Source organism: Micromesistius poutassou (assembly GCF_964030765.1).
Source record: "Micromesistius poutassou genome assembly, chromosome: 7".
In the NCBI taxonomy this organism is placed as follows: Eukaryota; Metazoa; Chordata; class Actinopteri; order Gadiformes; family Gadidae; genus Micromesistius; species Micromesistius poutassou.
In genome coordinates this window covers 6,976,020-6,993,301 of record NC_140277.1, presented here as the reverse complement: position 1 = coordinate 6,993,301, position 17,282 = coordinate 6,976,020, and the positions used below count along the sequence as shown (strand labels likewise).

The following is a 17,282-nucleotide window of genomic DNA, read 5'->3' as shown; positions in this document are numbered from 1 at the left end:
CGGATATTGACTGAAGGCCCGGGGAGGGCTGGTTGGACGGATATTGACTGGAGGCTGCGGAGAGCGGGCTGGCTGGATGATGCCTGGAGGCTGGCTGGAGGATGACTGGAGGCTGGGGAGAGTGGGCTGGCTGGATGATGACTGGAGGCTGGCTGGAGGCTGGGAGAGTGGGCTGGCTGGATGATGACTGGAGGCTGGCTGGATGATGGCTTGGAGGCTGGCTGGAGGCTGGGAGAGTGGGCTGGCTGGATGATGACTGGAGGCTGGGGAGAGCGGGCCAGCTGGATGATGATTGGAGGCTGGGGCTGGCTGGCTGGAGGTTGAATGGAGGATGGGGGCCTGGTGTGTTCTACCTTCTTGTCTGGTCCTAGCCAATCTCTGAAATAGGCTGGACTGGCGGGATGGCAGCAGCTAACCCATCATCGTCTTACTGATTATCTCTGCATAGAGAACAATCAAACACAGAACACTTGGCAGAGGCAATAGATGTTATATTATTGGGAGTAACAGCTACCCTAGAAACTCTGTAATTACATCAATGTAACTTTAATCTGTGATTAAACATTCAGCAGATCCTGTTTGGTTGGAAACATAGAACTGTATGACATAGAATAATAGCTCACAAAATTAGAATTATGTCCAGGAAAACATTTGACGCACCACTCACATAAACATTGCCAAGCCAGGCCCTACTTCACGTTGTACATGGTGAGTATAGTCACAATCCGCACCTTTACACACCTACCAAGGCGTTGGCCAGTTGGAACTTAAGGTATTAGGAAGGTGCCACATATTGCAACAGATAAAACTTAGGAATGCAAACTGGTTGCACCATACTTTCCCGGTTATTGAAAGAAAACTTGTTTTGACTACATCATGCGACAAACTTGGTTGTTGTTACAAAACAGTATGTAAAGCTGACTCACAGATTGAAAAAAAGACACTTTTTTTTAATGCAAAGCACTTTACTTGAAAGAAGGTAATATACAACCTGGAATTACAGATAATAAAGATACATTATGAGCAATCGTTTCACAATGAATATCATCTCTCCATCGCAATCAATCCAGAGTAGTGTGACATATCTACAGTTTTGTTAGGAAGAAACAGTGAGAAGCACACCTCATTCTGTCCAGGCCTCGTAACTGTATGACACACTAAAATAAAATAAAAATAAAAAGTCTAGGAGTGGTAGTCCACAATGTTAACCTGAATAACAAAACAAAATGATGTATATGAAAAAATGTTTTGTGTCTTTTCAAACTAAGATTTAAGTATTTCAACTGCAAAGCATACATTATAAATAAATGTAAAGGGAAATTGGAGGGAAAAAACAAAACATCAATCAAGATAGTACATGTCATATTCTACAAGTCCAGCATGGCTGAAACATCAAGTGGGCTTTTTGTACTTTTTATTTCAAAACATCAGAATTCAGTGATCACTGCTGCCCCCTCACAAGCCTCCAAGAACCGAGGCAAGCAGGTGCTTGCAAGCCCATCGCATGCTTTATCACCTCCAGATTAATTAAGTTAAAATTACCCTTAAAATTTTCTTTGAATGAAGTAAGACTGATGAAAATTGAAAAAAACAAAAAAAAAAAACCCTTTGTCATAGCACAACACAAAAAGGTTTAAAAATAAATCAATATATTTTTTTTTTTACTTCTATCTATAAGTAATGGGGTAGGGTGGGGGGAGGGGGGGTTATCAAGAAAGTCTTCCATTGCCAAACGTTCTTTATCTCACATCACAGCTTCCACTAAATAAAGTGATCTTTTATTCCCTTCTCGCCATTTGTAGTGAAAATGTGGCCAGAAAAACAATAGCCATGGGTCTGGGGAATCTCCATTATGCTGCGATCCATTATGAACAATAAGTCTTGTTTAATAATAAAAAAAAAGGACATTACAGCAGACGGTTCCATATGATAAACGTGATGATGTGGGTCATAATTCTTTGATTAATTCTACTGCGAGTTGAAATGTGGGGATTTCTTCAGACAGAATACATATTCTTGGTGGTGGATCCACTCTTGCTGGATGTGTCGTCGTGTGACTGGTAGCTGATCAGGGGCTTGCTGGGAAGGCTCAGACGCTCCTTGTACCCTGCCCTAGGGATGGGAGGGATAACAAGGGAGGATTAACATCATGTAGCATGGGGAGCCTCATATATTAAGCACGACATCTAGTGGTCTACTCAAGTCAGCACCCTCTAGGGAATTACAACTACTGCGGGGACCCGCACTAGATCATTCCCTTCATTAGAATGAAATAAAGCTCAATTACCAAAAGCAAAACATTTGATTATTATATTATTTTATCAGATTTGATGAATGCAACTTGATGAAGCACAAGTTCAGGAGTCTGAATCAAAAAATTATCCCTTTGAAACATATCCTTTTGTATATACATTAAAAAGGTCTAGTGTGTATAAATTGTTAGCAACTAGTGAGGGGTGATGTTATACAGCGGCTGTATGCAGCGATTAGTGTGTTCTCATTGGAAACACAACACAATTACCGCTCCAGTTAAGACAAATGGCTACAAAAGGTGGTTTACACACAGTGCAGTTTCAATGAAATTGCACAGCAGCACTAATGCTAATCAGGATAAGAGCAGTTGAACAAAATACACTATTCTGGACGACAGAGCACCAGATAAAGTAAAAACAATAATCGTAACTCGGGTAAATTAGCTAATTACCATCCAGTTCTTATTAGTAGGTAGACATTTTGACATGGGGAGGAGGAGGATGCACCAAGTGTCAGTTGTAAAAGCATTATATAATTTATTTCAAGTCAGTTCATCTTTTCAAATGAATGTACACAAATGGATTGTACGTGACAAAAGACATCCCAATACGGCGACAAAGAAAAGGACTGGGACCGAATGAGTAAGGGTGACACCAAATTAAAAAGATGAAACTGTTAGTCTTGAGGCCTGATGCCACAGTGTGTGTGTGGCTGTGTCGAGCTCTATCAGAAATGGCCGTTGATTTTGATGCCATTTCGGTTGAGGGTGAACATCATAGAAACTTTGAGCATAACGCCATGGTGTGTGGCACATTTAATGAATACATGTCATTATAACACAACAGTTCTCCAAAAAAAAAAAGCATCACAAATTGGTCGTAGCCATGGGGATAACACACCTCACTTCTTCCAACAAACTATTTTTATCGATGATGTATATATTTATTTATTTTTCCTAGAGCAGTTTGTCCGTTCTGGGCTAGAGTATGGACATGGCGGTTCAACTTGGCATAGTCTGTGGAAGAGGACTCCTTCCCTATGTAGATATAAAAGCTCTCGTTCTACAGTAACAAACATACAATTCTCATTTTCATGGGATTATACACCAATTCAAAAATACTTGTGAATATTATATTCCATTTCTGCCAAGTTGGTTTCGCTAGATCTCTGTGGATTCTACCCACCAAAACCTTAAAATCCACAAAACCTAGCTATATTGCAACAAGTGTGTGTTGCTTGCTCTGTTCAGACATTCTAAAAGTTTGTAAATAGAACAGAAAAATTAACAGAAAAAGATATGAACATTCAAACAGAGACCTGGTACCGGAGAGTAGAATATATATAACACAAATGTGGCGTTCCTCTTACCCTATCGTTATGATGGCATCCCTGTTTTGGCAGTTGCTGGTCCAAATTGCTATTTTATCCCCCTTGGGTCTGACATTGACCACAGCTCCACACACGTCTTCACTGGACTCGTCGAATGACTCGCCCACCAAACACAAAAGCTGCATAAGGAAACAAAAAACGATTTAATTTTATTTCAAACCAACTTACAGTGTCAACAGCTATCGTTTGGTTGCCTTTAATTCAAATTCTCTTCCAAACAAAATATAAAGTTGAACATTGAGTAACAGATGGTGCTGCTGATAAAAACACTAGCTCCCCACCACCACCGGGCCCCAGCGGATAAGTCCAGGGCTGAAATTGTTTCCCAGTACACCCCTGCATGTGACTGTAGAGTCCCACCCTGCCCCCCAACGTCTATGGGGTGGTCGGCCCTCCAACACTGCTGCACCGTGCTGTGGATGTTCGATGAGTCTGAGGTGGCGGACTCCAACAGACAGGACAAACGGATCATGATGGGCTGGTTCTGCACTGGGGGTGGAATTGGACCCACTGGAAGCGGTCACAGAGAGGAGGATGCTGTCCAAACTCCTCTCTGTCCTTGGGAATAACTCCCACTCACTCCACAGAGTGCTGTCTGAACAGAGGAGTACGTTCAGCTACAGACCCGTGGCAATGTGGAGTTTTACGGAGCGCCACAGGAAATCCTTCATTCCTGTGGCAATCAAACTCTTCTCTCACTACCGGAGGAGTCACTCAGAACTGTACCGTCAATTTTACCATCACTTAGAGCCAAGCCATTTTACTTGTATCAAAATGACCTGTGCAATATGCCTGTAATATACCCAAGACTTAACTTTAGAGTCACTTAGCTTCAACTACACATATACTTGGACTTGATATACGAGCATATTTTATTTCATTCTGCTGTTGGGTATATTTTATCCATTAGAATATTTATATTGATAGTTGTGTTCTATTTCCTTCAGTGTTTCTGGCTTGAGCTGAGCAACTGACGACATCAATAACGTCATCTGTAATGAATCTTATCCCCCGGCATACACCAACTTATCAGAGTGCCTATGCACTGGGTTATTTCCAATAGACAGTTATTGGAATTAAAACAACGTGCTTGGAAGCGTGGACCACATTGGGGTCACGGGCAGAAAAGAAAGACTAAGGCCCTTTCCCAATTCTCCCCCATCCCCTAGATTTGAGCCCTAACCCTAGATTTTGAGCGTTCCAGCGAAGGGGTAGGATGTCCCAATACTTAAGGGAGCAAGGGGGAGTGCTGTTTTTCCCTTAAAAAAAAAAAAAAAAAAAAAAATCAACCCTTGAACGCTAGCCAGCTCGGTAGCTGACTTGCAGCTAAGGGCACTCAAAGCAAGTGTTCTTGTTAAGGAAATGGGACTGGGCCTAAGGCTATAGCCTCTCAGGTACAACACGTGGCGGGCTCGTCAGTACCGTCTCCATCCAGTAGCGGTCCAGGTCGTTGTGTCTCTGCTGTTTGTTGAGGGTCATGAGCCACCTGCCACCCAGCTTGTTCCGGTCGTCCTCCCACATTGGCTTAATGCCATCCTGGGGGAACAATGGCAGAAACAAAGGAGGCTGTGAACGAGGGCCCGGCAGTTACACCCAGCGCTCTGGTGTCACCCCCGCCCCTCGGACCCAAGCGGAGAACACATGTATGCTTCACGCCGAGCCAACTACACCCAGAGGGAGATGGGACATGGGGGTCGATTTACCGGCATCCGACAGAACGATCCACCGTGACAGGCTCATATGAGATTATCATACAAGATAACCGTAGTCATTTGCTTACATGGCATTCATTTGAGGTGATTTGCATTTTAATACGTTCTACTTAAGAATATTAATTTATTTTAAATAGAAAAATTAAAGTTACTTTTGAAAGAGCCAAATGTAAATGATTGTTACCTCGGCAATGGATTTCACATGACAAAGTGATTCATTGGTTATTGTAAACAGTGCAAATCACTTCAATCAATACAAGCATTCTTATTTAAGATCAGGGGTTAGGGTCGTCACATTCCTTACCTTAAATAAGCAGTAATCACAGCCAAAGCCCAGTTTGCTCGGTTGCTGTATGTGATTGTATAATCTGTAAAAAAATTGGTTTGTGGTATGAGAACAAGTCTTGAGTTAAACTAATAAGTGTAAAAGGCCTTTCAACCTTGATTAGTAAGTAGTATCTGTTGATAAACCGCATCATCAAGTATAATATCATGACTATTTATAATATACCTAGAAGATTGTAAATGGGATAAATATCTATCTTCATCAGTAAATGTGTCACAACACATCTATGATACGATGATAATCACACAAGGCTATACCTATACCCTCTAATCGTGCAACATGTGTTCATGTTTCTGTTCAAACACTTACGCCCAGAAGTCTTCTACGGTGTCAAACTTGGAGATGAGACGCAAGTTCTCTGTCCAGCTTTTGCTCTTGTCATTTTTGAAGTACCATAGTGCCCATCTGTACAAAAGAGAACAGAACGATTGGCCATTAACAACAGTCATACTCATGGGATTTAGCAGAGGGCATTTTATTGATACCATGTTTTTGACAATATATTTTTGTGTGCCATGTACTGAAGGGCCAACTGGATCTCTGAAAACCTCTCTGATTCGTGTCTGAGTGCTGCGATACACGTTCTGACAATGAAGAACGCAGCATCAATAGAACTTGTGTGACCTTTATGCCACCGCTACTGAAGACCTTAGTCTGTAAACATGTGTCCACCACAACGCAACACATTACATGAACTAGGAAAACAAAGCCCAGTCCATCACAGTCTATAGCCACATAGGGCCTATTCCATGGCCAATACAAACCAGCTCTTTAGAAAAGATCACGCATCAACACAGAATAACAGAATACAGGCAGTGGCCATGCCCTACAAATACCACCACCAATGGTTTATGAGAGGTGCCATTATACTTTTAACTTGAGTTAGGGTCATCCCAGTGAACCAGGGTCACGGACGGCTTCGTGACATAAGCCAACCCCTTAGCCACCAAGGTCGTACTGTACATTTCAAAATGAGGGAACCCACAAATACAGTCACTGTAACCCAAACATACAGTTCGGACAAAAATTTACAAAAATGTAGATCACCGTATTAATAAAAATTATAGTCGTAGAGTCGTAATATTTGTATACACTTTATACTTTCAATCGTTCCAGTAATTTCACTAGTGCCTTCAATGGTTAGCCCCAACATACAGCCAAGAGTATTACAATCATAAGCAAAGCTTTGGTGCACTGTAAGACTAATGTTAACGTTTCACTAACAGTAACACTCCAGGCTAGTCAGCCTTTCTTAGCATGTTTTAGCTCAATAACATTGTGTTCTTGGGGAAGTGCTCGCTAATTGATCCCAAGGGTATAAAGTTTATGATTCAAGTCATACTAAATAATAAGCTCTGATATACTGGATCAACCTCTACCATGTACTACTACCACCACCTACAGCCTGACAGATGGAAACACATCGTTGCACAACACCAGTGCAGGACGTCACAACACTGAGGCCTTAAGTTTTCTGGTTTAAAGCTCATGGAAAAGACAGATATGAACAAAAACAAACAACTAAACTAGATAAGCCTGCACTGACATCACAGCCAACAAAGTGTACGAAAGTATAATAACAACGTATCTACCGGTATGTCTTTTCGGCAACAAATCTTAAAGCTGCTATTAAATGTAGAGATGGCACAAATGGCAATAAGATGTTAGATCATAAAATAAAATATTTGATTTGAACCAAGAACTCGATGTTAGACTATGTAACTTATTTAAAGCACGAAGTGCAAAAAAATAAGTCGTATAGCCATCACCCAAACAACAAATATTATACATGTGTATATGAAAAAGCGAGTTTGGCAGATGTGGTTAATATAGACTTGGAAGTGGACACGAAAACATATATTACGGTAAAAAGGTAATATGTAAAATGTAAAAAATTCTAGCAAATCTAAACGATTTTTTAACCATTTCAAAATAAAAATAAAAAATACATTGCAGTCAACATTTTCAGAATGCAGATGCATTGCAAAATGTTCCTAGTTAAACAATGTAGGGTCTGAATACATACTTGTTTTGCAAAGGATGCTTGATATACTCATCAGAACTCGGCAGCACTGGAATCTCAGGTTGGGGCTCTTCAATATCAGCTGGTTTCTGATAATCAAGTAAAAGTAAAGACCAAATGTCAGGTTAATAATCAAGCTGTCACTTAATGCTGACCGTATGTCCCATCTGTTACCAGGTATTTCAGCTCGACTAAAACAGAAAAAGATAGCGTCCCGATCCTTCCATTAGAGTTAACGATTCCATAAGGTGGTTAGCTCTGGAGCAAATTTATGAATCTAAACCATACGACAAAGCCGATGATGTCTTTATATGTCCAATAATCGCCGTATCTTCCTTTAGACCAAATAAGGCTTTAGGCAAACTCGCTAGCGTTGGTAGTTGAAGTAAAAGCAATCGAAGAGGTCGGAACTAGGCTAACATCGGCATTAGCAAACTCGCTAGTTAGCACCGGGACACACGTGTCTACGTGTGTTAACGTGATTGAAAAAGGAAATAATATGATCGATTGTGATACATTAGTGTGTGTTCTTTCTGAATACAAAATAAAATCTCGTTATTGTCACACTTTAAAAGGGATCAATGAATGGAGTACGAGTCCCTCCCTGCCAACAAAGTCAGGCAACGCCACCCCCCTACCCATCACATTGCTAACGCTAGCTTGACTACACACGGCAAAACCATCGGCTTATTATTTCAAACAGAATTCGTAAAATTACCCCAAAACAAAGTTAATGACACGGAAGTATAATTAGGTAATAAAGACACCCAAAAGAGGCGTTATCTGTCCGTTTTCGTCAGCCGAAATGACAGCTATTTCTAGTTATCTGCCTTACCGGCTCGGATGTCGCCATCTTGACAGTAAAGTCTTTCTGCTCGTTCAGCGCTCATGCATCACCAACCACCGCTCACACACGTACGGAGGCCCCGTGGCTCAAAAAATCGATTCCATATGACAAGAAATCATGCAACACCTTTATACAGCGCGTGTAAGGCACAAATGTTGCACTATTTGTACTCGTGGTAGAGTACCAAAGTACCCCTCTCAAAGTACACAGAATATAATATGTTTTCGACAAAGGGAGAGAGAGATATAGAATGAGAAAGATAAATAAGACAAGGCAGGGAGGGAGTTAGATGTCTGCTGACTATGCAGCTCTTTCATGCTTGTGACCTCTCTCACCTATTAAAGCAAAATGGATGTAGGCTTTGGTCATAGGTGGTTGAGGAACAGGATTGGAGTGATGGCCATCTGTAAAGCATTACTAAGCATTACATGTTCCTCTATCTCTTCTTCTACTGATCCTGGAGCATTCAATTATTTTAGTACAGTAGGCAATTAGTTAAATTCTGAGTGATGTTGGTATTTAGCAGTTGCTTTTCTGGCTTCCTAGGTTTGTATGTTCAATGGTGTTCACACCTTTTTTGAATCACTCACCATGTTAGAGTAAAACAAGGTATTAAATATTCTTTATTCTTAAAGTTTTTGATCAGGGGAATATTGTTACAAATGTATTCCACTTAAATCAAATTTGTGGTATCTGGAAGCCTAAAATACAACTGATATAAGACTGCTCTATTATTAGCAAGCCTAAACCCGCAGTCTCTCTCACAGTCTTTCAGATATAAAAAGGCAAAATAAAGACGATTAAAGGTCCAAAATATAAATATGTCTTTATTTCACAATCCCAAACAGATCAGCCATCCATAAAATGAATGCTTGTCTCTTTTTTACAAGTCTAAATGGATATATTTTCAGCAAGTTACAGTAATTCAATTTGAAAATAAGCAATCATCCATTGTCTACACACCATTGACAGTACAACAAAGAACCTGGTTCACATACATAATTACACATTTTATAATAAAAACAGATTTCTAAATGCTGGTGCTTTCCGTTAGTTCCTTATTGATACAGTCAACAGGTAGGGCCTTTGTGTGTGTGAAGTTGAGAAAATAATCCACATGAACATTTACAACCTGTCCAATGTGGTCGCATCTTTCTCTCTAAAATTAGCTGACTCAAAATGAACTTGACGAAAGAAAAGAAAGGTTTACATTCATTGCATTATTTCTGTATTCAGTGATTAGGATTTATACATGTTGCCATAAATAGCACCCAGTTGAACATGATTTATTTTCGAGTTTGGTTACAAGTGGAAGACTTTGGAACCCTTAAAACATTAAAAAAAAAATCTTGTTTGTTTAATCAGTGTTTTCCCCCCCATGGAGAAATGAAGGTAGAAATAAACAAAGCCATATAGGATGTACAACAGCTTTGAAAGTATGCAGAGACTCTATCCATATTAGTTGCAACAGTGTATACTAAGAGCACCATACGTTCACGTTAAGAGAACACAAATGGGTAAAGTCACTGAAAGCACCTTGACGCCACATTCCTATAGCACCAAAACAAGTCAATGTAAAACACATAGGAAATGCGTACATCTCGTCAATACCCATTCAACTTTTCGTTTGCAATACTACTGCACTGTATATGAAATGTCAATAGTGTTGATACTCTATAATAGTCTTTTATTAAAGGGTTATTATTAACAATCCTGCTGCTTCACCCCGTGGACACCAAACCCTGTATGTCTAACGCAGACACAGTAATGAAGTAGAGAGCAGATTTTCCTATGGATACTGTATGATTATGACATCAAGAGTTAAATCGTTTTGTTGGTGTTGCATTCATCGATGAAGTCATGTATTCAAGTTTAACAACTGGCTATAGCTTTTCTCTAGACAGACATTTGAAACTCTAGCAGGAGAAGTGGTCTCCTAAGCACCAGTAAAATGTACAGTTTATGCCATGATTGTAAACAACATGAGTCCTATGACCTTGTTTCCTATGCAATCACTAGGCGAAACCAATCATTACCGAACGTGAACATAAGTGATAAAAAATATATGCACCTCATCTTTGAAACATACTTAATTGTGGATGACACTGAATTTTCATAGACATGATTGCAGTTTTGTAATATAGTGTTGTTCAATTCACTTGCAGAATTTCTAATCAGATCAACGTAGAAATATTTTAAAAAGAAGAGCAGTTTTATCTATGGCTATCTATGTCATATATATATATATATATATATATATATATATATCTGTACATACATATATATATATATATATATATATATATGTACATACATAAGTATCGGCCTATGGACTGGGGTACCTCTTTCAAGTTAGGTATTAGAAAACAAAAGTGCTCCTCAATATGCCATAAAAGTATGTGTATTCCAAATAAAAGACAATCGAGAGTTGTAGAAACAAAGCGAGCAATCACAAAAAAATTCCTTGAACTGAAGCAACTGATTGGACAAGGGCAACGTAAAAATAACTCTGACATCATCTGTACTGAATGGATGTGTGTCATTGTTCTCAGTGTCGTACGCGCTGATGAAATGGGTTTGATGTAATGTGTTTGTTTGACTAAAATGTGTCGCTGCATAAGCCAACGCGAGCCACGTGGTTAAAAAGAGCACCTCTTGATGGGACCGAGTGCAGGTCTACTGTGCAACGTCCAATCAGATCGTGTGTTAACACGTGGGTTAATATATAAACTTTGCAGTAAACAACAGGTTTAACACCAGAAATTAAATAGAAACTGTCATGATCAGAATAAATAATCACTTTTTTTGTTCTCAATCTTATCGTATATAAAAACAGTTTAAAAACATTTAAAAAAATTCTTGAAAGCACCATCCTTTTTTTTTTTTTACAATAAAAAAAGAACACAAAACTCACAGTTTAAAATCCCCACAAACTTTGGTCTTTTTCTCATCACTTTGAAGGCAAGAGATGAGAAAAGACTACAAAAGAACATGTTAGAAAAGCACGATAAAAGTGACATAAAAGTGAAGAAGTAGACGTTTTGGAGTTGAGGTAAGGCAGAAGCATGGGGTGTGTAAGCTTAATCATTCTGATCTGACTGTGAGTGAGTGTGTGTGTGTTTGTGGTCGCGTGTGTTTGTATTTGTGTGTGTGTGTGTGTGTAGGTGTGTGTATGTGCGCGTGTGCGTGCGTGTGAGACAAACACACCACTAAGTCCAGCGGTTGTAGGGTCCCGTAACGTGGGTGAGCGCGTACGGGGCCACGGTGATGACTCCGTCCCGCGGAAGTGTCCAAGCCTGTCGGGTCGGCACCTTGGGCACCCTCCTCTTCTCCTCCTCTCCCTCCCCCTCCTTCTCCGGGCCTCCTCCTCCTCCTCCTCCTCCTCCTCCCCTCATCCCTGCCTCCCTTTCTGCCATCCCCAGCCTCGTGGCCTCCTCCTCCCTCTCGCGTTCCCGCTTGGCCATCTTGGCGTCCCACATGGCCATGCCGTGGCCAGGCTCGTTCAGGGACTTGTGCTGGTAGAAGACCAAGGAGATGCGCGTGGGGTGGCTGCGGTCGGGCCGCAGGATGGGCGTGGTGGCGTGGAGCTCCCGGCGTGCGCACTCGATCAGCACGGAGCCGTGCGACGGCGCCACCGCCACCCCGCCGATGTCGTTGTCCAGAAAGTTGTGCTCACTGTCCGACCACACCTCCTCCTGCTTCAGCTCCTCAGAGGAGTTGGGCGGCTGCGGGAAGGGCTGCGGCCCCAGGCCGTGACCCCTGACCTCTGGGCCGTGCCCCGGGGCGCCCCCGCTCAGCCCGTTGAGTCTGCTGTAGAGGCCCTCTGTGATTGGCTGAGGGGAGGGGGAGGGAGAGGCTGCGCTGTGGCCGGGATGAGGGGAGTAGTGGACTTCGTGGGGCTCAGTTTTAAACCCGTGGGGGTAGTCGGGGTGACCTTGATGGGGGGGTATGCGATGCACCGGTACAGACCCTGAAGAGTAACCATTCACCGCCTCTCCGTTTGTCCTGTGTTGGTGGATGGCCCCGTTTTGTCCGTAGTGGGGGCCAGGTGGGAGAGACGAATGGGGCGAAAGTGCCTCTCTCCCTGGGTGGACCCCTGCACCCGGAGATGGGTAGTTGCTGGTGCTCTGGTTGTAAGTGCTGGCATGGTTCTGCTCTGTCGGGTACTTTCCCGTGCTCGGAGGCCTGGCAGGCAGTCTGTAAGAGCCGTAGGGGCCCTGAGGCTCTGCTTTGAACGTCGGAGACTGCTGCTCTGCTGAAGTGCTTTTGAAATCTATGGTGGATTCACAGACACGCAGAAACAATGCATCAGCAGTTATTCAAATTCAATTCATTATTCAATGTATTATTTATCACAAGCAGACTGTGCTGATTTTTGTGTTGGATCGGTAACGTATTGTATTATCGAATGTGTTGTACAACATTTTGTAAAGTGAAATTGTTATTACAAAGCAAGAAGAGCAGTGATTATACATACATACCTAAAGTAGTAGCAAAGGAAGAATTAGCATGAAAGTAAATATGAAAGACATAAAATAAAATACATGACGTCAGCAGGGTCCAAAATGAACACTTGCCACCAACCAAAGACGGATAGATATGACCCTAATGGCGCGTTTCCTCCGGCGGGTGTGGGTTGGTTCGGTATGCGAAGGCGTGGCACAGTTTGCGTTTCCACCGCCAAAAGTGGGCGGGGTCCGGACTGAGCCGTGATGAGCCGTACTCATCTCGCAGTACTCCTCCGTTGGGGTACTGAGACGCCTGAAAGGGTGCCCGCAAGTTCAAGCTACACACGCCGTCCGTTGATTGGTCGACAGAATCATCACTCCCATGCGACAGGGGGATAACAAATAAGCACAGTACCAAACAAAGTATTTCTGGACAACGGCGAAAGCTTAGTTTATAGAAGAAAATGTCGCGCAAAAGTTTGCTGTCCTTCTTGGACGTCCTACATTGTTGCTCTTTGTTTATTGTGTCGCGTTGTGTCGCGGTGGAAACGCGAGCCGTAACTGAGCTGGGCCAAACCGCACCCTCACTACTGGGCCAAGGCGTGCTGGGCCGAAGCGTACCCGTCGGTGGAAACGCGCCATAAATAACATTCAGGGTTAATATTAGAACACTTTCTCAGGCGGTAGGTTTTTTTCACTCTGGGAATCTGGACCCTGGAGGTCAGCATGTAAAAAAACAATTTACAAGAGAAAGAGAGACATTGCACCCACCTTTGTTTGGAGTCTCTTTCCCCTTCCCTGCCGACTGGGCCAGCTTCTTCTCCAGCTTGTCCGCCTGGGCCTTGACACGGGCCTCCTCTCTCCTCTTACGGGCCGACTTCACCGGCTCGGCCAGCAGACGCACCTGGCAGGTTACAGCACAAACAACTTTGCTGAATAATTATGTTATGGGCAGGCCTTCCAACCACTGTGGCTGTTGTTGCTTAGTTGGCGCTTTGGCTCTGAACCTAGACCCAGATTTAGTGACCGCTGGCGTTTCTGTTTCCGTCAACGAGAGGATTTCTTCCAACAATTAAAGGGAAAGTTAAACATCATCGGTGTGCGTGATCTGAGAAAGTCTTTGAATAATGTATTGAAACTGAAACACTTTTGTTATGAAATGCCTGAGATCGCTGCATAATCATTTCAGGATCTATTTTACTACTAACACTGTGTTTGTAATTGCTAAAGATTTCTCTCACGCTAGCCTGCTTGGGCTCTTCCTTATGTGCTCAAGTGGGTGATTTTCCTATGAATTCACCCTTAGAATGCCTCTGGATGTAGAGGGCAGTAATTACATTGGCGTTTCCTCTTTCTAAACGACCAGTCAATTAAATGAAGTTGAATTGCAGTAGACTGGGAACCAGATGAATCTGTGAGCTCATGTTTCGTTTGCTCTGGCATCTGTGTCTGTCCCCTATCAAGTACAGACAGATTTCCAGCAGTTAGCCCGGGTCGGGCCAATCACAACCGTTTATCTAATAATGGTCGGGTTTGATACGATATCTATACAGAGGAGCGCCCAATCGGAGCGCCGTTGAGGCATTTTCAGAAACAACCAAGATGGCTGCGGCTGATGTGTCTCACGTTTTGTAACTCTGATTGGTTGTAGGTCTATTTAAATAGAGTAAAACATCCAAAACGTCCGGAGGCGCTTCAGTCTGCGCCCGTTGACCACACGGAACACAGAAGAGGTTCCAGACTAACACGCATTTGCAAATTGGTCTGACAATGTTGGGCTCGCATTACGCTGGTTCTAAAACAGAACCCATTTAGGTGTTTTTCATCTGGGGAGGATGTAACCCATATCTCTAACTCACTTTTCCCTGTCTCATTGAAAAGCATTGCAGATTCACGGTTGTCACAATAACTAACATTAGCAATATCAATGGAAAATAACATTGAGTTAGGTCTGCAGTCAGTCAGCAGTATACGTTCCCTGGTGAGGGTCCTCCTCCACACAGGGACGCCAGGAGAGGAGACACTGGGTATGACGTACCTCTCTTGGGAAGGCCGACAGCACCTGCAGGGCCCCGGTCTGGATCTTGGCCCACTGGCCCTCCACCCGGCCGAACTCGTCCCGCTCCGACACCTTGTAGAGGGGCAGCACGTGGAGCTGCTCGTCCTCCGGGATGTTCCGCACCGCCCGGTTGTCCTCCCTGGTTAAAGTGCATACCTGCACACGCACGCACGCACGCACGCACGCACACACACACACACACACACACACACACACACACACACACACACAGTTGAATGGGTCAGCCAGAGAGCATGACAAAGTCACAATGTGCATTGACCCTGAACTAATAGTGGCTATGGTGTTCGACTCCCAGCTGGGTACTGGGTTTGATACCCAATGTCTGCAGCCTACCTCTAAGCATCCTTGAGCAAGATAACCCCTAACCCCCTACCTGCTCCTTGATGTCCTTTATCTGAATACACTCAAAGTTGCTTCGGATGCAAGTAAATGACTATAAATGCACAATGCATACAACACATGAGTGCCACGTGTGCGCCCTTAGCGTACCACAGTGCTGCCGTTGTTCATGTTGTGGATGTCTTTGTGAGCATGGGCGCAGAAGTCCACGCAAGCCGTGACCCCGGAGAAGGGGCGTCCCTCTCTCAACCCCAGCCTGCAATCAGTTCCTGCCTGCTCCTGATCCACCTAGCACACACGCACACACATACACACACACACACACACACACACACACACACACACACACACACACACACACACAGAAGGAGAGGTTATTTGTGTGTCATTGTCCCAACACCAAGTAAGGGGGCCTGCTCATACAGGTCGAATCATTATCAGAGGCGTGAAGTCTTCCGTGTTGAACAGTGCTAAAAAACCCTGGAAGAGAACGTAGTTAAGCCACAAATGATGATTACTGTTATGGGATAATTTGGATGTCTGCCGTACCCAAACGACAGCCATGACCGCCTGTTGGTGTTGCCCAGGAGAAAGAAACTAACTTGTAGTTCATCTGATGGCCTATAGATGGCTCACATTGGTTGGATGCAAAAAGACCTGTCCTCGTTATAAGCCATTATAATTGTTCATTCTTGAAATACAAGAAAATAAATATTTTTTTCTTTGGTTAGGATCAAAGTTCATCTCCATATTGTTTTTTAGGTCCCTTTTTATTTAATTAAAAAGTTATCAAGCTCTGATATGAATGAGTTTTGGACATAGACTACTGCGATGCAGTATTCAAATCTCAGAAAATACGTAAAATATGAATGATTTAATGCCTATAACATGAAATCGAAAGGTTCATACAGTAGTCTGTAAACAAATGGGTTACGTCACTAATGCTACATCCATACTGAGTGTTATCTATGGCCGTACCTGGTTCTGAAAGGCCTCGGGAGCCAGCCTCTGGTAGACGGGCGCCAGGTCGGTGGCCAGGTTCTGCAGGTTGTGCTCCAACATCGCCTCCTGATCGATGAACAAGAGAGTGCACGATGAGATCTCCTCTACTCAGGGATCGTGTTGTAATTACATCTGCTGAAGTGGTGCCCAGTGCCATCACTAGCCTCAACAAACTCACTCCCTGATGTCTCATGTGCTGCATTTTGTTCTCTGTGTCATTCATGACACAGATTGATTCTAATGAAATGTAATGTAATGTAGTCTTATATTTGTCCCCTGTCTTTATATAGAGGAGATAAATTGGAGGAATAGGCTAAATCAAAAAATTATTTAATTACTATTGACATAACGCATTCACAGAAAGAGGATGCAACAGTGTACATCGGAATGGAAGAGGCGGTGTAAAAGGAAAACAACTAATTCAAAATCTCTAATTCTAAATCTCTCTATTTTGACGATTAAAAATAAAATAACTGATTCATAAATAAGAAATAGCATTTTGTTCACGTGGACAGGAAGTACACATGGTACAGCCCCTTTTCTGTACCTGGTTCGGTTCGTCTCCCAACAGACGGAACTTGCGGGGGATTTTGCTGCGGGCAAACTTGCACCCGTTGAAGTACATGCTCCAGGAGCAGCCGAAGGAGAAGGACGCCCCGCAGGTCTCTGGGTCCAGACCCTGGCAGGCACACGTACGACTGGGGAGCAGAGGTCACGCAGGGGGAGGTCAGGGGAGGTTTGACATATCGGGGAGTGGTCGAACACTCTTTAGTGGTCGAACATGCCTACAGATGGCTCTAGGTCAGTATTTCCCAACCTCGAGGACCCCACGGGACACAACTC

General features: G+C 43.0%; 2 protein-coding genes across 3 annotated transcripts in view; both read right to left on the bottom strand.

Moving 5' to 3' along the window:
- Nucleotides 1–951: 951 nt before the first annotated feature.
- On the bottom strand, nt 952–8,602 carry eif4e1c (eukaryotic translation initiation factor 4E family member 1c). The gene is made up of 7 exons (XM_084471029.1): nt 8,559–8,602; nt 7,727–7,812; nt 6,010–6,105; nt 5,659–5,722; nt 5,065–5,178; nt 3,622–3,761; nt 952–2,112 (listed from the first exon to the last, which is right to left on the bottom strand). Exons 1-7 carry the CDS (start codon nt 8,574–8,576, stop codon nt 1,998–2,000), a joined length of 633 nt encoding a protein of 210 aa, XP_084327155.1. The 5' UTR covers nt 8,577–8,602; the 3' UTR covers nt 952–1,997.
- Nucleotides 8,603–9,391: 789 nt separating this feature from the next.
- The window catches only part of tet1 (tet methylcytosine dioxygenase 1), a 32,116-nt gene continuing 24,225 nt past the window's right edge, over nt 9,392–17,282 (bottom strand). For both annotated transcript variants that reach the window (XM_084470069.1, XM_084470068.1), the window contains exons 7-12: nt 16,987–17,137; nt 16,416–16,505; nt 15,588–15,725; nt 15,057–15,233; nt 13,790–13,922; nt 9,392–12,843 (exon numbers count right to left, since the gene is read on the bottom strand). In XM_084470069.1, the coding sequence (XP_084326195.1) occupies nt 11,780–12,843; nt 13,790–13,922; nt 15,057–15,233; nt 15,588–15,725; nt 16,416–16,505; nt 16,987–17,137 (1,753 nt within the window). In that variant the 3' untranslated portion in view covers nt 9,392–11,779. The remainder of the gene's footprint in view (nt 12,844–13,789; nt 13,923–15,056; nt 15,234–15,587; nt 15,726–16,415; nt 16,506–16,986; nt 17,138–17,282) is intronic.